Source organism: Dipodomys spectabilis, unplaced genomic scaffold (genome assembly GCF_019054845.1).
Source record: "Dipodomys spectabilis isolate Male_0828 unplaced genomic scaffold, ASM1905484v1 ptg000067l, whole genome shotgun sequence".
In the NCBI taxonomy this organism is placed as follows: Eukaryota; Metazoa; Chordata; class Mammalia; order Rodentia; family Heteromyidae; genus Dipodomys; species Dipodomys spectabilis.
The window spans coordinates 2,364,143-2,388,601 of NW_024870744.1; the positions used below are offsets into that span (position 1 = coordinate 2,364,143).

Consider the following 24,459-nt stretch of genomic DNA (forward strand, 5'->3'; position numbering starts at 1 on the left):
AGCACCCACAGACCTGGCTTGAGTCTACCGTCCATTAGGGCAGGCCCACCCTTGGCCCTTTGGCATCTTGTTGCAATCTCCAGGCTTCACCGGGCAGCATACAGGAAACAGGTCTGGCAGATGCTGGACACTGCAGACTCCAGCTCCACACAGGTCAAAGCCTGCCCTCTGCTGGCAGAACCCACTCCCTGCTCAGTGCTAAGCAGCCAGTGACAAACAGGACCGCGAGAGGCCAAGCAGTATGGCTAAATTCATTTATTCCGAAATAAAAAGCAAAACAGGAGCCGCATCACCAGGGTGCCACAACCCCATCCCCGCCTCCTTCCTCTGTCCTATGCTACCAATAAATAAGTTTCCCAGCCCAAATAATTATTAGATTTTTTTTTCCCACCACTTGCCAACCCCAACCTCCACTATGATACAGGGGGCATCCCTACCCCAGAATATACAAAATGTTACACAGGTACAGTATGTACACTGGGGGAGGGGGAGCCCACCTCCCAGCAGCCTCTGCCCGGCCTCCATCAACCCTCTGAGTGCCCTAAGGCTTGAGAGAACGCTGCCCAGTTGCCTTGCCCCAAAGTGCACGTAAAAGGGAGCCCCAAGTGGACCCCTACCCTCACATGGCCTACAGTTGGCTCCACCTGCCTGGGGACCCGTGATGCTGCTGCTCAGCTAATCCTGCCCCAAAGTGCCATGAAGATGGGAGCTGATTTGGGAAGCGCCCGGCCCTGAGTTTCATCCCAGCACCACCACACACACAAAGCCACAGGACGGCCCCTGACAGCCTGTCCTCACCTCCCCACAGTGAGCCTCATCTGTCCAGAGGGCCATGGAAATGCTGTCCTGGCCCAGTGCCTCTGCAGGGAAGAATGGAGACCCTGCCCCTCCAGAGAGGCAGTCTGCTCAGTAACTATGAAACTCTGGAGCCAGAGTCCAGAGATTAAGACCCAGCCCCTGCCAAGATGGCAAAGGGTCTGCACCTGTTCATGTCCCCCTGTTAATATAGGGGGTCTGATCTTCCTACTCTAAGGATAAAAGGGTGACTGGGAAGGAATGGTAAGGGCAGGAGGCAGGGTCTGGAGTGGGGCTGAACCCTGGCCCCCATTCTCCAGACTTTGGCTATCAGTCTTTTAGATAACCATGATCTTCACCTCGTCATTCTCATCAGCCCGGTAGAAGAAGGGGATGCAGGGGTTGCTGCCCAAGCCTGCGTACTCCTGGGGGTTCTGGATCTCACGCAGCAGCTGCATGATCTGCTGCTCAGTTGGGTTCTCAGGGGGCGAAGCCACCGCAGCCTCTCCTGGCACAGGATCCACGTGATCAGAGAGGCTCACTTCCCGAAGGTCTTGGGGGACAGAGAGAAGCAGAGCTGATTGCTGTGCTGGCCGGCCTCCCCTAATCCCACTAGCCGTGCCCAGGGCTCTGTCTGACTCACCACCTTGCTGGTAGGCAGCTTCAAGTTCCTGAGAGCTTGAGGGGTCTGGGGTGGGCTCAGCAGCAGGGCTCTGGGAGGCTGCCAGGAACTTGCCCTGCCACTGGTTGCGCTCGCCCACAAGCCGCAACACCAACTCCTGTAGCTCTAGTAGCTTCACCTGGAGGGAAAGATGCTCAGCAACCACACCCCATCTGGCCCCAGCCCACAGCGCCATCAGGGGGCCTACCTTCATGTCCTCCTTGTCCTGTGCCAGCCGGCTGATGTACTCCTCCTTCTCTCGGTGTCGCTCCTTCAGAAAGGCCCTTTGGTTTTGATAGAGGGCAATGTACTCTCCTGGGGGGAGGGTGGGCAGGAAGACAGGCTCAGATGCTGGCACGCCCCAGCTCACCCCCTCCATGCAGCCCTACTGCCTTGGGCCCCAGCGCACCAATGGTGTCCGTCTCTCCAGACAGCTGGATGCAGCGATGTTCCAGTTCCTCAACACGCTCTTTGAGCTCCATCTTCTCCTGCATGACCTCTAGGAAGCGGCTCTAGAGCCACAATTGTGGGGTTAGGTCTCAGTCCCAGCCCTACTCTTCTTGCCCCATTGGGAAAAGACCAACCTGCAGTTTCTCCATGGACATCTGTATGGCCTGCTGGCTCTCCCCGGACACAGAGTCACCTCCACTCCCAAGGCCCATGGCATCCTGCTTGGGCTCACTCTGTGACGGGGCTGCCAGCTGAGCCAAGCGCTGGCAGTGCTCCTTCTGCTCTCTCAGCTGCCTGCGCAGCCGTGCCTTCTCCTCCTCAGCACTGGCAAGAGCCTCGTTGCAAAATGCTACCTGCAGGCAAGGGGGCAGGATGTCAGGGGACACATTTGTCTCGGGACAAAAGGGTAGGGAGGCGGAGGACTGAGCAGGTGCACTTCTTGTTCCCAAGTACAACCATGTCTGAACACTGGCTCCCAGGAAAGGTGTGAAGGGCAAGAGAAATCATTCCGTTTCAAGGGGAATCAAGATGCAGAGGCGTCCAGAGGAACCACAGAAGGAGGCAGGAAGAAGGGACCGGGCACAGTCTGGCTTACCATGGCTTCTCGGCTGTCTAGATCCTCTGGGATGGTCAAACGGGGCTGAGCATCCTCCTCCCTTTCCTCTTTGTCTGCTTCATCTACTGGGGAAAGGTAGTAGGTGGTGTGTCTGCAGACAACTTCACAAGGGAAGCAGAGGCTCAGAGCCCACCTCTGCCCCTGCTTCACTGTGTACCCTTGGGCCAATTCCTACCCGGAGAATGACTACTATTCTCAAAGCATCTGCCAGAGTCCCTGCAAGGCTCTCTTCTCACTCACCTTCTGCAGGGACAGCCAGGAGGCCCAGCTGGGCCTGCAGCTGCTGGTTCTGCTGGCTGGTGGTTTCCAGGCGCTTCTAAGGAGCCAAGGAAAAGAGTGAGGAGAGGAGGAGGTGGCCAGGTCCTCCCGCTCGGGGCTGGCTACACCATCTGCCTCACCTGCGTTTCCTGCAACTCCTTGCGGACCATGTCCGTCACCACCTTGCCCTGCACCTCCTCATGCTGCAGCTGGTCCAGGAGCTGGGTCTGCACCAGAAACTGCTGGTGCAAGGCTTCCTTCTCTGAGGCCAGCTGCTGATAGGCCGCCATGTGCTGTTGATAGGCTGCTGCGTACTGCTGCAGGTGGGACAGGCACTGGTCTCGCTGTTCCTGTAGACCCTGGGCCTCCTGGCTCTTCAGCTCCACCTGCGGGACGACCTTAGGGATGAGGGCAGGTGGTGGCCTGCCCTCCAGATTCTGAGCCCATCAAATGGGAGGTGTGGGGACAGAAGCCCTGTCTCTTGTACCAGACTCAGACCTCAGAACCTTTCTTACCACTTAGCAGAGGGACCAACTCACACATTACATATTGATCAAGCCCAATTCCTTACATTCATCATCTCATTTAATCCTCAACTCTATGAGGAATATGAGGCATCTGCTAGTTCTCTCTCTTTTGGTGTGAGTACTGGCACTCGAACTCAGCCTCACACTTTCATTTAGTTTGCTTGCTCAAGGCTTATGGCTCTACCATTTGAACTATGCCTATACGTCTGGCATTTTGTTGTTAAATGGAGATGGTACTTTTCTGCCTGGGCTGGCTCTGAACCTTGATCTTACAGGTCTCCATCTTTGGAGTAGCTAGAATTATGGGTGTAAACCACCGGTGCCCCACAGCTAATTTCCTCTTGAATTTTAGGAATCAGGCTTAATGGTATAGCCACTGAGCCGAGAGTAGAATCCAGCCTGAATCTGAGGAACCTTATATCATAACCTGTCTCAGCCTACAATAAGGAAGCTCTAGGAATAATGTCCAGACGTGAAAGGGACCCTGAGTGACCCACTTCTAATAGTGAGAGAACAAGAAAATCACGGGACTACTCTGCAGGATACTGGGGTCCCCCAGCTGCAGCTGACCTGTGCTGGCTCCAGCACCTCTGCTCCCCAGGGTCTGGCCCCTGCCTCTTAGCTACATCTCACAGGACAAGAGTTACCGTCTCCTTCAGCTCTCCCAGCTTCTCCTGCAGCTGGCCCAGCTTCTTGGCCAGCTCCTTCTTGACATGCTGCTCCGACTGCAGTGCACTGGTGAGTTCCATGTTCTCATTGCTCTGGAGACAGAGAGCAGCCATCAGTGCACCCAGTGTGGCCGGAGCCCCCAGACCTGAATCTCCACCCTCACAGAGCAAGGAAGGCTGGAGGATTATCTCCACTCCTCCTCTGAACACTACGGCAGGTCTGCAGCTTATGAGGCATCTTCATGAAGCCACCATTTCACATGAGATCTACAGCATCCTATCTTTTTTTTTTTTCCGGCCAGTACCAAGGCTTGTTGAACTCAAGACCCTTTGTGCTTGCTCAGCTTGCTCACTTAGCTGATACTCGACCACTTGAGCCATGCGTTCAGCCCACGTGTTTTTGCTCATTTTTTTACAGATGGAATCTTGCAGACTTTTCTGTCCAAGGCTGGCCTTGAACCATGATCCCAGCAGCTCTAAGACCTCAACCTCCTGAGTAGCTAGGATTACAGGTGTGGGCCACCAGAACCCGGACTTATAGCATCCTATTTTATGGGGTTGCCCTGCAAGGAGGGCCAGCAGGCCACGCACCAGCCTGACAAAACCATCCTGCAGCTCGGCCAGCTGCTCCTTGAGCTCCCGGTTCTGCAGGAGTGCGCGGCTGATGGTGGTGCGGTTGCTCTCCATGGTTTCTAGGATCTGCTTGCGATCCTCTGCCTGCTCGTTCCAGACCTCAGCCTCCCGCTCTAGAGCCAGTAGCCGCTCCTCCTGCTCCTGGTTCAGGCGGCTCAGGTTCTCATTGTCCTGCACCTGTGCATGTAGTTGTCCTGCCAGGTTCTCCAGCTCCTTCTGCAGCTGCTGGGCCTCTGCCTGCAGCTGCTGCTCTGCTTCTGATGGCCCTACTGGGGCTGGTGGCAATGATGACTCCGCTGAGAAAAGGAGCAAACAATAAGGGCCTGGGGCCTCTGTTTCTCAGAGCCCTCTTCTCAGCCCTTAGGGCCCCCGATTCTTCATACCCATAGGTGGTCAATCTTTCAGGCTACTTCCAACTCAAGTCAACTGTGGGAGATGACAGGAGGCATGGCATCTCTTTACAAATGGGGACACTGAAGCTCAAAAAGATTTTCTGCTTCCCAGTGCAAATCCTATGTATCTTCCACGATGCCCCTACATCCATGCACCTAACTGGGGTGTTTTAAGCCCCTGCTTACCCAGCTGGCTTTTCAGTTCTGCCAAGTTGGTCTCCAGCTCCAGTACTTGATTTGCACTGCGCTCTTTCTCCTCTTTCAACGTGCGCATCTGCCCAAGGAACATGAGGAAGAGCCATGGAGGGAGAGGCTGGAGGGTCCCAGGAACCATCTCCATCCCAAACCCCACCTCCACAAAAATCAACACACAGCACCTCTCCAGCTCATTCTACAACAAGAGATAGCACACCCACGGTCCTGATGCCCAGAAAGAGCGTGTGTGTGAGTTCCCAAGGGCAGGGCCTCACCTGCTCCAACACTTGCTGAATTTTTTGCTTCCACACAGCACTCTCTTCTTTCAGATTCTCGGCATACTGGTCTCTCTCCACTTGCAGCTGTTTCAGCAACTCTGTCAGCTGCAGGAGGTGCAGTCACATCAAGGACGGTTGTCTTGGTCCTTGCCTGCTCCAGGCTCCCTGGGCCATCCTCCTTCCACACTCCTCTCTCTGCCAAGCCTTACCTGCTCCACTTTTCTCTCCAGCTGTGCCCGCTCCTCCATGGCCTGCTGTAACTGCTGGTTACCGTCGGGGGACTCCGACTGACTAGAAAACTGTGTGAGGAAAAGGAGAAGTTGAGATCAGGGAGCCAGGCTGTTCAGTGCAAAGCCCTCAGGTAGGGTGTGAGCTCGGATCAATGACAACTCAAGGTGACTGCCATGTACTAAAGTGCCAAAAAGGGAACAGACTCCTCACTGGCCATGTAAATGAAACCTACTGCCAAGATTCTGATTCCATAGGTTAAGGGCAGGGCCCCAAATGGTGGGTCTTTTAGCCATTTGTGGAGAAACCTATGGCAGGACAAGAACAAGGATCCAAATTTCCCAGCTCTTGGCTGAAAGTCCCCCACTGCGCCACCCCCCCAGACCCAGAGACTTGAGCTGACACCCTAGGGTGACACTCCACTGCCTGACTGCAGCATCTCACTTGCAGCAGGAGGACCTCAGACATTTCCAACTTCTTCTGCAGCTCCTCCATTCCCAACTGCATGGCTTCTTTCTCTGTCAGTAGGACTTGAAGCCTCTCTTCCAGTTCTGAGTTCAGCTCCGTCAGATCTTCATTATTTTTACTGTGGCCAGAGTCAGTGCAAAGGAATGAACCAAGAACTAAAGGAAATGCTTTGTGACCCACCCTACCCTATACAACCTCAGAACTGTATGGTATATCAAAAGGGTCATGAAGAATAGAGTCACAAACAATAAGCCATAGAGATGTCATGAGTTGTCTGATGCCATCCCAGGAGTCAGGGGTACAGCTAGAAATCGAGCTCAGCTCTATACATGTACAAACTTGGACCCCGACCTCCCACTATTAGCCCCACTAAGGCCCCCACAGAGCATCCATCCTCCTTTCCCCTTCCTACTTGTTTTTATACAGCTCCAGTTTCAGGGCATCTCGCTCTTTGGTTAGCTCCTTATTGTACTGCAAATACAGAAAGTAAGTCAGGCTCCAGCAGAACAATAGCCCAGTAACTTCCACAGTGACACTTCCTCGCCCTCAATCACACCTGAAATTTTTCAAGGCATTTCTAAGCCTAAGGTCTCAATTGTACTATAGTGTGTATTGTTTTGTCGTTTAATTTTATTTGGCTGGGTCAGAGAGGGGGTGCTTCACTATATAACCCAAGCTGTTCTTCATTCCCTGGGCTCAAGCATACCACAATGCCCAACCTTTGAGCTTTGGTTTCTAGTTTGGGGCCAGGGATCAAATTCAGGAACTCATGTGCTAGGTAAAGGCTCTGCCACAGAGCTATACCCCTAGCCCTTTTTATTTTTTGGTGGTGTTTACGTTTGAACACAGGGTCTTGTACTTGCCAGGGAGGAGCCCTACTATTCCAGCCATGCAGAGTCTTTTTTGGCTTTAGGATCTGTTTTTGTTTTTCTTATTCCCCCCCTCCCCACCCCCACCCCCCAGCCTCAGATTACAAAGTCCTCCTACCTACACCTTGAAGTAGATGGGATTATAGGCACGTACAACCACACCTGGCTTATTTTTACATAGGCTAGCCTCAAACCTCAATCCTCCTGATGTCTGCTTCCCTCAGTCATGAACCACTATCAGTCTCATTTTTTCTTTTTTCTTTTGGCCAGTTGTGGGGCTGAACTCTGGGCTGGGGCACTGTCCCCCAGCTCTTCAGCTCAAGGCTAGTGTTATACCATTTGAGCCACAGCGCCACTTCCAGCTTTTTCTGCTTATGTGGTGCTGAGGAATCGAACCCAGGGCCCCATGCATGTAAGGCAAGCACTCTGCCACTGAACCACCTTCCCAGCCCTCATTTGTTTTTTTTAATAATAGAACCAATAAGGGAGCCAGGTGCCTGTAATCCTAGCTACTCAGGAGGCTGAGATCTGAGGATCAGGAAAGTCTGTGAGACTCTTATCTTGAATAAACCACTAAGAAAACCGCAAGTGTCACTATGGCTCAAGTGGTAGAGTGCTAGCCTTGAGCTGAAGAGTTGAGGAGCTGAGGGACAGTGCCCAGTCCCAGAGTTCAAGCCCCACAACCGACCAAAAAAAAAAAAGAACCAATAAGGGTGGAAAAGGACTGAACGCAAGACATGGTGGGGCAGGCCTGTAATTTCCAGCACTCAGCAGGCTGAGGAAGGGTAATTGTGAGTTTCTGGAAAGGCTAAATAGGGAGACCTTATTTAAAAAAAAAAAAAAAAAGGCTCTGAATTTAGAGCTGGCTATTAGAGGCTGAGAAGTATCAATTATTGCAATTGTTACTACTAGAGTTACAATTAGTTTTCATGAAGACTCCACCAGGCACTATGCCAGCCCTCCCATTTTAGCTTCACAACTACCGTCAGAGTTACTGTCACCTCCATCTGGCAGATGACACACACCATTTGTGTGGCTAAGTGCTAGTCTAATATCACTTACAGCCAGGATTTGAACATCCTGATCTGCCTGATTCTCTAGGTCCATTTTCTCTCTAGGGATGGGGTGAAACAGGAAAGGGAAATTTTTACTTATTTTTGGAGGGGCGGCTGGGGGAGGGAGGGGGGAGACAGTATTAGGGATTGAACTTAGGGCCTGGCACTGTCATTGAGTTTTTTCCTCAAGGCTAAGTGCTCTACCACATGAGCAACAGCTCTATTTTCAGCTTTCTACAGTTAATTAGAGGTATGAATCTCAGAGTTTTCCTGCCTGGGCTGGCTTTGAACTGCAATCCTCAGCTCTCAACCTGCAAAGGTTACAGGTGTGAGCCACCAGTATCCAACCCTTTTGTTTACTTTTGAATGGATAGTGTATTCAGTCTAAAACTCAGGTTGAGAAGTGAAGGGCAGGCGCTAGTGGCTCATGTTTGTAATCCTACCTACTAAGCTTAGAGGTTGAAATCCAAAGATCTCAGTTTTAAGCTAGCCTGGGCATAAAGGTCCATGGGACTTACTTTATTTATTTGTTTGTTTATGCCAGTCATAGGGCTTGAACTCAGGGCCTGAGCTCTGTCCCTGAGCCTCTCTGTATTCAAGGCTAGAGCTCTACCACTTGAGCCACAGCACCACTTCCAGCTTTTTTGTTTATGTGGTACTGAGGAAACAAACCCAGCATTTCAAGTATGCTAGGCAAGTACTAAGCCACATTCCTAGCCCTCCATGAGATTCTTTTTTTTTTTTTTGGCCGTGGAGCGTCAACTCCGGGCTTTGGCATTTGGGTGCTGTCCCTGGGCACTTCAGCTCAAAGTTAGCAATCTACCACTTGAATCATAGCGCCAGTTCCAGTCTTCTGGTGGTTATTTGGAGATAAAGAGTCTCACTGTCTATCCTGCCAAGGCTGGATTTGAACTGAGATCCTTAGATCTCAGTCTTCTGAGTAGCTAGGATTACAGGTATGAGCCACTGCCCGGATCCATGAGATTCTTATCTTCAATTACCCAGCAAAAACCCAAAAGTGGACGTGTGGCTCAAGTGGCAGAACACCAGCCCTGAGGGGGAGAAAATAAAAAGGGCAAGCAAGAGTTTGAGGCCCAGTTCAAGCCTTAGTCACAATGTACACGCACACACATGTGCTCACACAGATACAGACATAGACAAACACAGACAGACAGACACACACACACACACACACACTACATACAGTTCAGAGGTGAACTGACCTTGAGCTACCATGTCTCTCCTCTATGAATCCTCTCAGATATACTTTATATATATTTATATATAACATATATGCATATTATGTATATTACACATATGCATATACATATACACATACATCATATATGTTCCCTCTGGCTCTACAAATTGTAATATATTAATCCAGGAGCTGGTAGTACATGCGTATAATCTCAGCTGTACAGGAGGCTGAGATCTGAGGATCTTTGTTTAAAGCCAGACTGGGAAGAAAAGTCTGTAAGATTCGTATCTCCAATTAACCATCAAAGTCAGAAATGGAGCTGTGGCTTACGTAGTAGAGCTCTAACCTTGAGCAAAAAAAAGTAAAAGAAAGCTCCCTGGCCAGAGTTCAAACCCCAGTCAACACATATATACACACACAGATAAATATTGTAATATATTAAGCCCTTTGGTTATCTTCACGGTCAAAAGACATATTCCTTCTCTTTGCACTTGGCCAAGGCCACAGCTAGTTAAGGGCATGGCAGGCACCAGGCCTTCAGAGTCCACCTCCAATACTTGCTGAATACAAAGACCCCCAGCCCCTCAACTTTCCCAAGCAACAAAAGCAGCAAGAAACAGTTCAACATCAAATGAACTGAACAGACATTTCTTGAAAGAAGTACATAGGGCTAGCTAATAAGTACATGAAGAAATGGTCATCCTTGAACATAGAAGAAGTGTGCCGGGCACCGGTGGCTCATGCCTGTAATCCTGGCTACTCAGGAGGCTGAGATCTAAGGATGACCAACCAAAAAAGAAAAAAGAAATGTATATAAAATAACATTGAGATTCCAATGCACTCTGTCAGAATGATCATTATTAAGAACATAACTAGAGGCGCGGGGGGGAGGGGGGGCGGGGGGAGAGGATGGGAAGGGGAAACAAAGGAGGAGGTTACAATGCTTGATAAGAAATGTACTCATTAGGGCTGGGAAGGTGGCTCAGTGGTAGAGTGCTTGCCTTGCAAGCCTGAGGCCCTGGGTTCAATTCCTCAGTACCACATAAGCAAAAAGAAAAAAGCCGGAAGTGGCGCTGTGGCTCGAGTGGTAGAGCGCTAGCCTTGAGCTGAAGAGCTAAGGGACAGCGCCCAGGCCCAGAGTTCAGGCCCCACGACCAGACCCCCAAAAAAAAAAAGAAATGTACTCATTATCTTGCCCATGTAATTGTAATCCCTCTGTACAGTATTTTCACAACAAAAAAATAAAATAAAATAAATTAAAAAAAAAAAAAGAAACATAACTAGGGGCTGGGACTGTGGCCCAGTGGTAGAGTGCTTGCCAAGCATGCATGAAGCTCTAGGTTTAATTCCTTAGTACCATAGAAACAGAAGAAGCCAGAAGCAACACTGTGGCTCAAGTGGTAGAGTGCTAGCATTGAGCAAATGAAACTCAGGGACAGTGCCCAGGCCCAGAGTTCAAGCCCCAGGACTGAAAACACACAGACACACACAGACACACACACAGACACACACAGACACACACACACACAAGCCACATGGTGGTAGCTCATGCCTGTAATCCTAGCTAGCTAGTCAGAAGACTGAAACTTGAAAAGATTGAGGTCCAAAACTAGTCTAGGCAAAAAGGTCCACAAGACTCCATTCTCCAATTCAACAGTGAAAAGCAGAGTTAGAGGTGTGGCTCAATTGCAGAATACCAGCAAAGCAAGTAAGTCAAGAAATGTAAAATAGGGCTGGGAAGGTGGCTTAGGGGTAGAGCGCTTGCCTTGCATGCATGAGGCCCTGGGTTCGATTCCTCAGCACCACATAAGCAGAAAAAGCCAGTAGTGGAGCTGTGGCTCAAGTGGTGAGCACTAGCCTTGAGCTGAAGAGCTGAGGGACAGTGCCCAGGCCCAGAGTTCAGGCCCCACAACTGACCAAAAAAAAAAAGAAAGAAATGTAAAATAGTATAGCCACCATGGAAATCTGTATGAAGGATCCTCAGAAAACTAAAAATGTAACTATTCTACACTCTAGAAGGAATACACAGCAGGATATTAATAGAGGGAACTGCATACCATATTCATTGTGGCACTATTCACAACAGAAATAGCAGATGCTCTACAAGTGGATCAATGGACCAAGAAAAGGAGTTATCAGATAAACGTGATTTATGTACATGTGTAAAAATGGTACAGTGAAGCCTTCTGAGGCTGCTTTGTGAAGGGGACAAGGGAGTCAAGAGAAAGACAGAGAATATGACTCTGATCAAGATGATTTTATATAGATATACGTACATATACATATCTCTATATATAGACATGTTAGTAATAAAAACACCTTTGTACAACTAATTGATGCTAATTTAAAAAGGAAAAGGAGAGGAAAGGCAATCTCCCATGCAATAACACACTCCAATTTAGCAATTTAGACTCATTACCCCATCAAGGAACCTGGGCCCTGAGTGGCCAGAGAGTCAACAGACCTCACCTTATCTGCCTGCTTCTGCTGTGTGGAGACAGCAGACAGCGTGCGCTCCAGCTCTCCCACACGCTGCCGGGAAGACTGCAGGCGGCTGGCAAGATCCTCTGACTCTCCTGGAATGACGGAGGTAGATAAGTCAAGTCCCAAGGACTCCCTCTTGGCATCAGGCTGAAGGATAAGAAGCACCCCAATTCCCACCTGCTTTCTGCCTAGCTGCCTGCTGCGTGTGGGCCAGGGCAGTCTGTAATTCTGACTTCTCAGACACCAGGATCCCAATGGTCTGGATGTGAACCTTGAGAAGTCAAATGAGTTTTAAGAGAGGAAAGAATATTTTCTGAGGGTTTTGGGGGATACCACGCCATCCACTTACCTGCAACTGTTCCCTCAGCGCTCCCTGCTCTTTGGCTAGCTTCTGCTGGTAGTCCTTCTTTTCCTGAGGGCAAGAGGAAAGCAGCAGCTCTCACTGGGGGAGGCAGAGATGGAATGGCAAAGGACAAGCCCCCAGAATGCCACCAGTGCCCAGAAGAGACAACCAATGTGATCAGATTATAAAGGACCCTCTGGGCAACAGGACTGGGTATAAGGACAGGACTTTTCCAGGCCTCTTCCTCCAGGTCCTCCCCAATCCCAGCAGTTACGGAATGTGCAAAAGCAGAAATCACATTACTTTTTCCAGTTGGTCCAAAGTGTCTTGGTTCTGTTGTTTCTGTGGGGAAAGTCAAAGGGAGGTGAGTGAGGCTCTCCTCCTTTATGCCACTCCCCAGACCAAGACAGGGCAGGCAGGGGCCAGGGATGGACTTGAAAAAAGTTTTGAGATCCCATGGGAACAAAATTTCTCAGGCTCCCCTCAAAAAGACAATCTGAGTGTCAGCTAGCTTTTGTTTATAGGTAGGCAACTAAGGATCTGAATCTGGATAGTCTTTAAAGGAAGGTAACATGAATGTCTAGTAATGGACTTGGAGAAAACAAACTGCCTCAGGCCCACTTGGGACTTAGGTGTTCACTCAACAACTGAGCACAACCTGTGGGCACAGCAGGGACACAGGAATGAGACGGATGACCACTTCTCATTCCCTTCTCCCTGATGCTTCTGTTCTTAGAGTGGAAAGGGACCCTGTACACCCTCTCACTCTGCCTCCACAGGAAACTCAAGCCCAAGGAGGTAACATGACCCCAAAAATCAGAGCCAGGGCAGAATACAGGGTGCCTGTATTCAGGGTGACTAGCTGGGCCTGTGTGCCCACGGAAGGCAACAGTGCAGAGCAAGTGGGATGAGGACTCAAGCAGAGTGTCTAGAGGAGAGAGAGGAAGTAAGGGGTCAGCAAGAGGAAGAGCCATGCTGCGTGCTCTGGGCTCCGGGCTCCTTCCAGCTAAGATCTAGGCCCCCCCATCACCCTGTTCCCCTTTGGCACCAGTGGACCCCAGTCCCTTTCTTCAGAGCCCCAAGGGGAAACTGGAGCCCAGGATTGGCAGCATGGATTCAGGGGACCCCACTGGACTCTTACCAATTCCTCTATCTTGCTACTGAGTTGTTTGTTTGTTAGATAGCTGGAGTCCAGGGCTACTGCTAGCTCTTGGTACCGGCTCTGAGGCGCATGCAGAGAGGAGGAGTTGGAGGAGGATGAGGGGAGAGGTAGAAAGAGCATCATTAGGGTGGGAGGATGGGGGGACTGTCTCAGCTGGCAGTGGGGCACCCAGGCCCCATGTGGGAGGAGATGGGGGACTGGTCTGCAGACTCACTGGGCTGTGGTCCAGGGCCACTCACCTCTAGATCCTTCATGTTGGTAGAAGATGTGAGGCCCTCCCCGTTGACGTAAGGTGTAGACTACAAGAGACGGAGCTCATATGGAGATGCTCTGCCCACCTCAACCTCTGAGCCCTCCAATTGCCTTTCTTTTCCTCCACTGGCACAATCTTTCCTGCCTAACTTCCCCTGGTTCTTAATGCCCATCATCTTTATCCTCCTACACAGCTCTCAACCTAGGCTTGCTTTCTGTCCCAGGATAAAATGATACCACCAATCATGTGCTCCAAGTCTAGGGTACATGAGGACAAGACTAAGAGAAGACCTGCTTAATGCTACCCAGCACACCAGCTGGTCCTACACTCTGCTACCTCTCTTGTGAATCCTGAGTTCAGTTTCTATCATCTTTTCCTCCCCCACCCCCGCCCAGCCCTCCCCAGACCCCAATCCTGGGGTACCTCTGACACAAGACCATTGAGCTGTTGAGAAAGTTGCCGTAGGCTCTCAGTTGATGAAAAAGTCCTAGAGATGGAGATAAAAGTCAGGAGTACAGATGGCTTGATGGGAGAGAGGTTCACAGGTGGAGGCCTGCCCTAACTCCCTCAGCCCCGAGGCTGCTGCCTGAGGAGGGGACACTCACTTGGTCTCATCCATGAGATCAGGGCCATCGTCAGCATCATAGTTCTGTTGGGAAGGAACACAGGATGGTCGTTCAAGTTCTCCTAAGAAGCTGGGTGTGGTGACATATGCCTATGTTAGGTAGAACTCAGGAGGTTGAGATAGGAGGATCATGCCTAGGCCACAGTGAAGCTGAGACCAAACTGGGCTACATAGCAAGACCTTGCTTTTAAAATTAAAAATAAAAAAAAAAAAAATCACCCTGGAAGGATGAGTCAAGCTCATATCAACAACATTTCATTTCCCCAAACTTCAAGGAAAAGCCCTGTCTTAGCTTCCCACTCCAGGCCTAGGAAGAACACCTGGCTTTAGGGACCTCACTGCCTGAGGAGAGAAGAGAATCCAGAGAGGACAGAGTTCTTTGGGAAGGAGAAGAGACAAGCACAAAGGACAGTGGCATGCACAAGAGGAAAGGCACAAACCTGAAGCGATGCCATGCTAGTGACACCAGCGTCAGGGGAAGGGACACTGGCAGGTAACACAGGGTCAGCAGCAGGTGGTGGTACAGGAGCAGCACAGTCTTGGGGAGCCTGTCACAGAACAAAGCAAGGGGTTAGCAGCCATGCGGAGAAGGCGCCTCACTGCCATGGACCTGGGGGGGTGGAACAGGCAGGATAGTGCGGCTGCAGGCAGAGGACAGTCACACATGCTAAGGGTCACTGTGGAAGTAGACACAGCTTGCCTAGGCCTCTGGTGGTGCAGTAGGATTTGGGATGGCCAAAGCTTAAAGCAGGGGCTACAGAGCCTCCTTCCTGAAAACCCCAAAAACTTCATTCTTCCTAGAGCCTGACTTGTGGCAGCTACAGCATGTGGGAAAGAAGTAAGTCTTAGTCAAAAAACAGGCATTGTTTCCAGGAAGCCAGTCTGCCACAGTGACCATGACTCCTCTAACTGGGGAGAGGCTGTGGTGATGGACTAGCTGTGGTGATCGACATTGAAACTATCTGTCTGTATCCTTTCTTGCTTTCATTCCTCCTCGTCTCTAAGCATCAGAAAACAGCAGACAATGTGGCCCTATGGTTCTCAGCATCCTGGAGATGGTGGGACTTTTTTCCTAGGAATAGTAGCCAGCAAACAACCTGAGGATTTAGGACTTGGGGCCACATGGAAGTCTTTCCTCCTTCCCCAACTGGATCCACTTGTTTGACCAGCCACACCCTGTCACTCCCTAATCTTGAGTTTAATTCTCAGCTTAGAGATCTTCTAACATCCAACAGAGCAAAGAATGATTCTTGGCTGACTAAGGGAGGTGAGGAAATAGCCTCTCTTCCCTTCAGGGAAAGTGCTGCCTGCTTTCTGGACCAATCAAGCCTGGACCTCTGAAAACCCCACCCAATTGATTCCCATGTTGTAGAGCCCGGGGATCTAAGGAGGAACTTCATACTTCCTAAGATTTTGATCCTGGTTCTGGGTTCCAGTGTCCATTGGTGACTGCTAGCGTTGGAAGCTGGTAATGCTTTACCACGTTACTGACCAATCTAATAGAAACAAGGAGAGTGTAACAACTTGCCAGGTGGAACACTTAAAGGGAGGCTGGCACTCCTGACCACACTCCTGACCACAGACTCCGTCAGGCTCTAGTCCCTACTGGCATCTTGGATTCCTATCCCAGGATGGGATTAGACACAAGAATTCTCACAGAAGAAAAAAGTGCTTTCTAACTGTTTTTTAAATATATGTAACATGATTTTTTAAGCAACTAATTTATTCTATAATTTGAGGTTATGCAGTTAAGTATTGGGTTTTTGGTGGTGTTTCTTTTTAATCCTGTCCCAAGTTGGCCATCAGTGGCTCATGCCTATAATCCTTATACTCAGAAAACTGAGATCTGAGAAGTGGAGGCTCAAAATCAGCCTGGGAAGACAAATTTAGGAGAATCTTATCTCCAATTCACCAGCAAAAAGCCAGAACAATAGACATGGTTCATGTGATAGAGAGATAGCCTTTAGTGAAAAGGCAGAGTGGAAGTGTGAGGCTCTGACTTCAAGCCCTGGTACTGGCACAGAAAGAAAAAGAAAAAAATCCTATCCCATTAGACACTGTTTTATCTCTCTACTCTCCTCACTTCTGGAAATATCAACTCTACTCAAGAGATCATAGTCAAAGAACTCCATTGCTAAAATAGGAAACTTGCATGGAAAACAATTGTTGAGAGAGTTTGAAAACACTAGTCTTCCTTTCCAGAACAGAGGCCTGGGATAGGCACAAAATTTTATACCATTAGAATTTTTCTAATGAGGAAACTGAGGCTCCAGACTCCCTACACAGTTGGTCACTTTGCAGAGCAAAAGCCAATTATGAGGTTCCAAGGGGCCTCTCAGCCCGAGTCCTCTCCCATCCAATGTGTCAGTCGATGTCTCCTCTGAGCAGACAGGGTGAATCACCGCACCTCAGCAGACCTGACTGCCTGGGCAGGATCAGTTGTGATGATGGGAAAACTTAACACCAGCTAAGAAGCTTTTTCCCATGCCCAACTCTGAAAGGATCCAGCCTTGGCAAAACCCTGATCTTCAGCTCAGCAGATATCCCCTCGGGCAAGGTAGCCAAGAAGAAAGTGCCAGAGACCACCATCTCCTAGCCCTGTGGATCCTGTTCCCACCCTGACTCTCTACACTTCTGAAAGGAGTCATGACCTTACGACTCCCCCATCCTCACCTTTCATCTTCCTAGTAGCCTCAAGTGTCACATTATCCTGCCTACAGTCCACTGGGAGCCAGCCTCCCTCAGGTGAGCATCTGGATGTTCTCCTCGCTTCTTTCAGAGGCTGCTTCTCCCTCAGGGGCACCCATCTTATTGGTCTATTTTGGTTTTTGTTTGTTTGAAACAGGGTCTTATTACATATCTTATGCTGGACTCAAACTCATTACCCTCCCAGCCTCCTAGAGTGCTGGGATTATGGGTGTACACCTCCACATCTCGCTTGTTCATCTATTTTTGCCACTGTTTGGCCAAGGGCCTTTGAAATCCAGAGCCCAATGAATACTGCCAAGTGTTCTCTGATGTTTGAGATTAGGGGCAGTGTGCTCTGGTCACTCTCTGTTTGGTTAACCTCACTTCCTTTAATCCATTGCTTGGGGGAAAAAAAACTGCCTTGATCTCTGTGACTATAATGAAAACTCATTTTCTCCCAACCTTATCTTCCAAAGTTTCAAAGCAAACAAATCAATTTAAAAACTCACAAACTGCCATGGTTTACTGGTCTTTTGGGGACAGATTCCCAGAAGACAAAACCTAAAGGTGCTCTGGGGTTTTTTAATCTCTCGCAGTCTGACAGCACCACACTGGGCATTCACAAAGCCCAAGTCCCACACAATTGCTCTGAAAATATTCATAGACTAACTTTAACTTTCCTAACTAACTTCTTCTTCTCCAAGATGATGAAAGATGGGGAGGGGAGAGCCCAATCAACCAAACAGGTAAAGCAGATAGAAGCAGGCTAAGCATACTGGCAGCAACACAAAGTAAGCCAGAGGCAAAGGATTTCCCAAACCAGAGAAGCCTTGGGGGCATGCACAGCTGGGAGAGAGCAAGCCAGAGAGGGGGTCTTGGCTCTGCCTCACCTTCCACTTGTCCAATGGGGGGAGCACTACCCCATTGGAATGGTTAAGGTCGGACACCAGCACCTTCAGAATGTCCTGAATCTACAGGAGGCAGAAAGGGAAAAACAAGGGCAGGGGGGGAAAGAGAGAAAGAGAGAAGTAGCTTAGAAAGAGGCAAGAAAATCAGGAAACAAAGAAGAGGTGAATTCAGGGAAATGGGACACTGAAGAGGAGAGATCAATACCAAGCCAGTGCTGTCCTTTCCAAACAGCCACTTACTGCCTTGCCAAAGGCAGCCAGTGAGGGAAACAAATAGATGGAAAAGTCCCAAAAGATATAGTCAAGTCACGTGACCAACGCAGCTTCCAACATGCTAGACCTCAGGTCTGAGGTACCAGAATAATCTGTAAAGGCTCCAGACCTCTATCTCCATTCTATATCCAGGCTCCTGAGAAAGGGTGCTTTGAACAGAGGCTACAGGTAAAATTTAAGTATCAATGACACTAGGATCTAATCCAGTAGTAGACAAGGAAAACAGGCTCAGAGGAGAAAATGCCTTTTCTGCGGTCACCTGGTAAACTGCTTGTGAAGATGGACTTAAAAGCCAGTACTTCTCAGGTAGATATAAGTTGCCAGCTATCCACATAGTATTCTCTTTCTGTGAGCAGCAGGTATAATTCATCATATTAAATGATATTAATTCATAATGTTAAATTATAAACCTGCAATTCCTTATATGTCTTATGGTTCCTGTAAAAATATCTTATTAATTATCCATATTAAACAGTTTAGTTTTCAAAGATGGTTTTTCCTAGTTTGACTGTTTCAGTAAAAATTTAAAAAATCTACATAAGCTGGTACCAGTGGCTCAAGCCTATAACCCTAGGTATCAGGAGGCTGAGATCTGAAGATCGCAGTTCAAAGCCAGCCCAGGCAGAAAAGTCCATGAGACACTTAACTCCAATTAACCACCAGAAAACTGGAAGTGGAGCTGTGGCTCAAAGTGGTAGAGTTCTAGCCTTGAGCACAAAAGCTCAGGGACAGCACCTAGGCCCTGGGTTCAAGACCCACACCCAACCCTCACAAAAAAAATTTTAAAAATTCATGTCTTTTCATCCTAACCATCTGGTCCTGATTGTAACAGTATGTCAACTGAATTTCCTAACAATTGCATTTCCCATGTCACCTCCTAAATCAGACAGGGGAATGACTTTTTGGTTCCCTTTTTCCAAGCAGATCAGACAGCACCCTCAGCATAAAGTACCTATAGAAGACAAACTGACAACCTTCTGCACCCATTTTTAAGATTAAAAGGAGCCAGGCGTTGGGTGGCTCACACCTGTAATCTTAACTACATAGGAGGCTGATATCTGAGGATCTCATTTCAAAGCCAGCCCAGGCAGAAAAGTCTATGAGACTCTTATTTCCAATTAAACATCAGAAAAACCAGAAGTGGCACTGTAGCTCAAGTGGTAGAGTGCTCACTTTGAGCTGAAGAGCTGAGGGACAGAGCCCAGGCCCAGAGTTCAAGCCCCATGACATACCAAAAAAATAAAATAAAATAAATGGACTAGGCATTAGTGGCCCACACCTGTAATCCTAGCTACTCAGGAGGCTGAGATCTAAAGATTGAGATTTGAAGCCAGCCAGGGCAGAAAAATCCCTGTGGGACTCATCTCCAATTAACCACTCAAAAATCAGAAGTAAAGCTGTGGCTAAGTGGTAGAGTGTTAGCCTTAAACAAAAGAGCTCAGGGACAACCCCGATTTCAAGACCCATAACCAACCCCCCCCCCAAAAAAAAAGATTAAATGGACTAGAAGTCTTTTAGGGGAGAAATGAGGCAGAATAGATGAGAAAGCCTGGCACAGGTGGCTCATAGCTTACAAGTCTAGCTACTCAGGAAGCTGAGGTAAGAGAAGCTAGATGGGGCAGACAAACCCTTAAGACTTATCTCCAATTAACCAGCAAAAAGCCCAGTGAGAGCTTGAGGCCCAGAGCACGCACACTCAAAGATGGATGGGTGGGGGCTGGGAATGTAGCTCAGTGGTAGAGCGCTTGCCTTGCATGCACAAAACCCTGAGTTCGATTCCTCAGCACCACATAAACAGAAAAAGCCAGAAGTGGCGCTGTGGCTCAAGTGGTAGAGTGCTAGCCTTGAGTAAAAACAAGCTCAGGGACAGTGCTCAGGCCGAGTTCAAGACCCAGGACTGGAAAAAAAAGAAAAAAAGATAGAGGAGATGAAAATTATTTTAGCAGGGTCTGGAAAGGTGGCTCAGTGGTAGAATGGTTGCCTTGCATGCATGAGGCCCTGGGTTCGATTTCTGAGCACCACATAAGCAAAAAAAAAAGCCAGAAGTGGTGCTGTGGCTCCAGTGGTAGAGTGCTAGCCTGAAGCTGAAGAGCTGAGGGACAGTGCCCAGGCCCAGAGTTCAGGCCCCACGACTGACGGAAAAAAAAAAAAGAAAAAGGAAAAAAAATTATTTTAACAAACTTCAAAAGGACCAGATCCAGAAATGAAAACTAGAAAAGAAGTTGAAAAAGCAGATACGCTCCCCACCCACAATACCTTCTTTTTAAGGAGGGGCTATCTAAATCCTCTTTATTTTTTGTCAGTCCTAGAGTTTGAACTCAGGGCCTGGGTGCTTATCCCTGAGTTTCTTTTGCTCAAGACTAGCATTCTACCACTTAAGCCACAGTGCTACTTCTGGCTTTTTCTAAGTAGTTTATATGAGAGAGAAGAGTCTCTTAGGGCTGGGCACCAGTGGCTCACGTCTGTAATCCTACTCAGGAGGCGGAGATCTGAGGCCATGGTTCAAAGCCAGCTCGAGCAGGAAAGTCCTTGAAACTCTTATCTCCAATAAACCACTTAGAAAACCAGAAGTGGCGCTTGGCTCAGTGATAGAGTGCTAGCCTTGAGCTGAAGAGCTCAGGGACAGCGCCCAGACTCAGAGTTCAAGCCCCATGACCAACAACAACAAAGAAAAGTCTCTTGGCCTTTCCTACCCAGACTGGCATCTAACCACCATCCTCAAATTTCAACTTCCTGAGTAGTTAGGATTACAGGCATGAGCTACCAGTGCCTGGCTCCTTTTCTTTTAAATGGTAAAGACTGTTTCCTGAAGGACAGGCTGTTCTCACTGGTCTTGCTTCAGAGCAATTACCAACTATTGGATATTTACTCTTAGTAGGAAACCCAGTGCTATGGAATAACATAAAAACAAATCTCATGTAAACTTTATGATATGAAAAGAGAAATTCAAAGAATTTCTTCTTTAGATATGGAAAGAGAAATTCAAAGAATTTAAGCAATTTTCCCTATTCCTAGCAAAAGGAGAAGCAGAATTCAAACTTAGGATTTATTTTATCTTTATTTTTCTCCTGTGCTAGGACGGAACCCAGGTACTCTCACATGCTAGGCAAGTACTCAACCACTGAAAACCAGAATTCTCAACCAGTGCCTGACATTTCTTCCATCTTAACCATTACCCGCTGCTGCCCTTAGAGCCCTTTGACAGCCTAGCAGCCAAGACTCACATCCTCGGGTGAGTTACAATCATCAGTAGTGGTGGTCTCAGGGTTACTGCCATTTTTTATTTTTTTCTTCTTCTTTGCTCCTGCAGGTACACCAGGGCTGTTTCTTTGCTGATATTCTCTCAGCTGTAGGAAGGAAAAGCAATGAGATACTAATGAAAACAATAAGCCCCCTTATTTATATCTCTTTTATAAAATACTCTTAAATATGCCACGTCTTGTAATTCCACCCGCAATTCTATAAGGTGGAATAATGATCCCTTAATGACCTAAGAAACAGAATAATTAGTGTAACTTTAAAAAACAGCAATAGCTAGGCACCAGTGGATCACACTTGTAATTCTAGATGCTCAGGAGGCTAAGATCTGAGGACCAGGGATTGAAGCCAATCTGGGCAGTAAAGTCCATGAGACTCTTATCTCCAATAAACTATCAAAACAGCAGGAAGTAGAACTTTGGCTCCAGTGGTAGAATGCTAGCCTTGAACAAAAGAACTTAAGGGAGGGCTGGGAGGGTGGCTCAGTGGTAGAGCGCTTGCCTTGCATGCCTGAGGCCCTGGGTTCGATTCCTCAGCACCACATAAGCAAAACGAAAAAAGCTGGAAGTGGCACTGTGGTTCAAGTGGTAGAGCGCTAGCCTTGAGCTGAAGAGCTGAGGGACAGTGCCCAGGCCCAGAGTTCAGGCTCCACAACCGGACCCAAAAAAAATAACTTTAGGGAGAGCACCCAGGGCCTCAGTTCAAGACCCAGGACTGGTACTAATAATAACAATAATTGGGATAGGGATGTAGCTCGGTGCCAGAGCACAGAAGCCTAGGATTCAATTTCACACCCACACCTCAAAAAGAGGCAATAATGGAATTTAAATTCAGTCTTCTGACTCTAAGCTCTGGGCTGTGCCATGAATCAGCAGCTCCCAGGGTGGCAACACTAGAAGTAGAGGGTAAAAAGTAAACACTAATAAGTGTAGGTATGAGCCGGGAGCCAGTGGCTCACATCTGTAATCCTAGCTACTCAGGAGGCTGAGAGCTGAGGATCATGGTTCAAAGCCAGCCTGGGCAGGAAAGTTCATGAAACTTTTTTTTTTTTTTTTTTGTCGGACGTGGGGCTTGAACTCTGGGGCTTAGGCGCTGTCCCTGTGCTCTTCAGCTCAAGGGGAATGCTCTACCGCTTGAGCCACAGCACCACTCCCGGTTTTCGAGTGGTTTTATTGGAGATAAGAGTCTCACAGACTTTCCTGCCTGGGCTGGCTTTGAACTTTGATCCTCAGATCTCAGCCTCCTGAGCAGCTACGATTACAGGCGAGAGCTACCAGCGCTTGGCTCTGTGAAACTCTTATCTCCAATTATCTACTCAGAAAAGGAGAAGTGGTGCTCTGGCTCAATTGGTAGAGTCCTAGCCTTGATCTGAAGAGTTTTGGGACAGCGCAAAGGCCCAGAGTTCAAGACCCACAACCAACCAAAAAAATAAATAAATAAATAAGTGTAGGTATGAAATGTCTGTGTTTTAGAAACTGGGTTCAGGGAGCTGGGTGTGGTGGCACAGGCTTGTAATCCCAGCCCTTGGGAAGCTGAAGCAGAAAAATTGCAAGTTCAAGGCCAACCCCTGGGCCTTTAACTCATAAAAACAAAAAAGAAACCAGACATCAGGACTTTTTTTAAAACACATGTTAAAACTACTCGTGGAGCTGGGCACCGGTGGCTCATGCCTGTAATCGTAGCTACTCAGGAGGCTGAGATCTCGGGATTGCAGTTCAAAACCAGCCCAAGCAGAAAAGTCCGTAAGACTCTTATCTCTAAATAACCCACTCAAAACCGGAAGTGGCGTTGTGGCTCAAGTGGTTAGAGCGCTAGCCTTGAGCTGAAGAGCTCAGGGACAGCGCCCAGGCCCAGAGTTTAAGCCCTACAACCAACAAAAACAAAAAACTACAAATGGGTAGTTTCCCACTTTCCCTTCAACACATCCGAAGGTCAGAAGCAGGAAGGGAGTTGGTGTTGTAGGTTCTCAAAGCTAACAAAGTCCCAAACATCATTTCAGTAAGAGGGGTCTTTTCTAACTTTCCTAATCTATGAAAATGTCAACCCTCAGTTTATTAATGTGCTCAGTGATTCAAGGGAATCAAGCAACACTTAATGCCTCATATTTATCCTGTGGCACTCAGCACCCCAGGTGGAGACAATGATTGGGGGAGGGGGGGGGAAGCCCAGCTGTAAAGTTCAGTATTCCCAGGAACTCTTCCACATTAAACACGCAGATTTCATTCCAGAGCGCGAGGCTAAAGGACTCTCTGGTCCCAGAATTAGAAAGAACTCGGTAGTGAACTCAGAAAAATAAAAATTGTAGAGACTTTTTGGTTGAAATGTGGGAGAAAACCAAAGCAACCCAAACCTGCTCTCCCAGAGATATTGTCAACATTCTGAGCTCAGCGACCACAGCTTTTCAGGTTGTCCAAGTCGGAGCACAGGGAGGAAGGGAACCTAAAACCACTCTGTACCGGGGTCCCACAACCAAGTAGTTCCTCCTCCCCCTCTACCCAAGTAGCAATTTGTACCGCGACCAAAGAAACCGAAAAGGCGGTGAAGACACTTCAGGGAACTGAGTCGCAAGATCAAAGGGCCAACCCAAGGTGGTAATGACAGTTCAGAGGGGGACAGTGGTGTAACTGCATTCCAAGCCTCCCCACCGACGCCCGAGTCGCCGCTCCGCCGCGGCGCTGGCAGCGGCGGTGGGGGAGGGGGAGCGAGGGCCAGGACCCAGGTCCTCGGGAATCGGGAGTCCAGCAAGCCCGGAGGGTCCAGCTTGGGGCAGCGGGAGGCGAGGGTCGAGCCTGGCGCGGGGAGTCAGCAGCCAAAGTCACCCAGGGGCGGCGGGCGAGGGCGGGGGCTGGGCTGCTGAGGGGGCGGGGCCGGCTGAGAAGACTTTGGTGGGGGGAGCCAAGGGGCGCCAAGGGGTTCACCCCCGTGTGTCTCCAGAGTGGCTCAGACTCTGACATGGTCCGGCCGTCGGAGAAGTCCGGGCTAAGTCAAGGGGACGCGACCCGGAGCGTTTTACCTTTTTCTTGGCCGCAGCCAATTTGCTACGTCTGGTTTCTTCCGACATCCCGGGGCTGGGACAGGGGAGGTGGGGGGGCCACATCACCACAATCCCGGCAACCACCGCGCTCCCGGCAACCACCGCGAAGCACCTCCGACTGCTACTCGCTGTGCTGT

General features: G+C 49.0%; 1 protein-coding gene across 11 annotated transcripts; it reads right to left on the bottom strand.

Moving 5' to 3' along the window:
• Positions 1 to 240: 240 nt before the first annotated feature.
• Golga2 (golgin A2) lies at positions 241 to 24,437 on the bottom strand. 11 transcript variants are annotated; one of them, XM_042680945.1, is made up of 27 exons: positions 24,302 to 24,437; positions 21,255 to 21,377; positions 17,740 to 17,820; positions 14,602 to 14,709; positions 14,142 to 14,185; positions 13,960 to 14,023; positions 13,523 to 13,582; positions 13,263 to 13,343; positions 12,425 to 12,463; positions 12,128 to 12,190; positions 11,956 to 12,049; positions 11,764 to 11,870; positions 6,582 to 6,640; positions 6,146 to 6,287; positions 5,683 to 5,772; positions 5,471 to 5,578; positions 5,187 to 5,274; positions 4,567 to 4,904; positions 3,955 to 4,068; positions 2,921 to 3,166; positions 2,763 to 2,838; positions 2,502 to 2,584; positions 2,041 to 2,259; positions 1,866 to 1,968; positions 1,665 to 1,771; positions 1,439 to 1,595; positions 241 to 1,348 (listed from the first exon to the last, which is right to left on the bottom strand). In XM_042680945.1, exons 1-27 carry the CDS (start codon positions 24,383 to 24,385, stop codon positions 1,134 to 1,136), a joined length of 3,093 nt encoding a protein of 1,030 aa, XP_042536879.1. In that variant the 5' UTR covers positions 24,386 to 24,437; the 3' UTR covers positions 241 to 1,133. The 11 variants fall into 11 exon arrangements, with proteins under 11 accessions (XP_042536879.1, XP_042536877.1, XP_042536878.1 ...); XM_042680943.1 differs by having other exon boundaries at positions 2,502 to 2,587; XM_042680944.1 differs by having other exon boundaries at positions 2,041 to 2,255; positions 2,498 to 2,587.
• Positions 24,438 to 24,459: the final 22 nt, after the last annotated feature.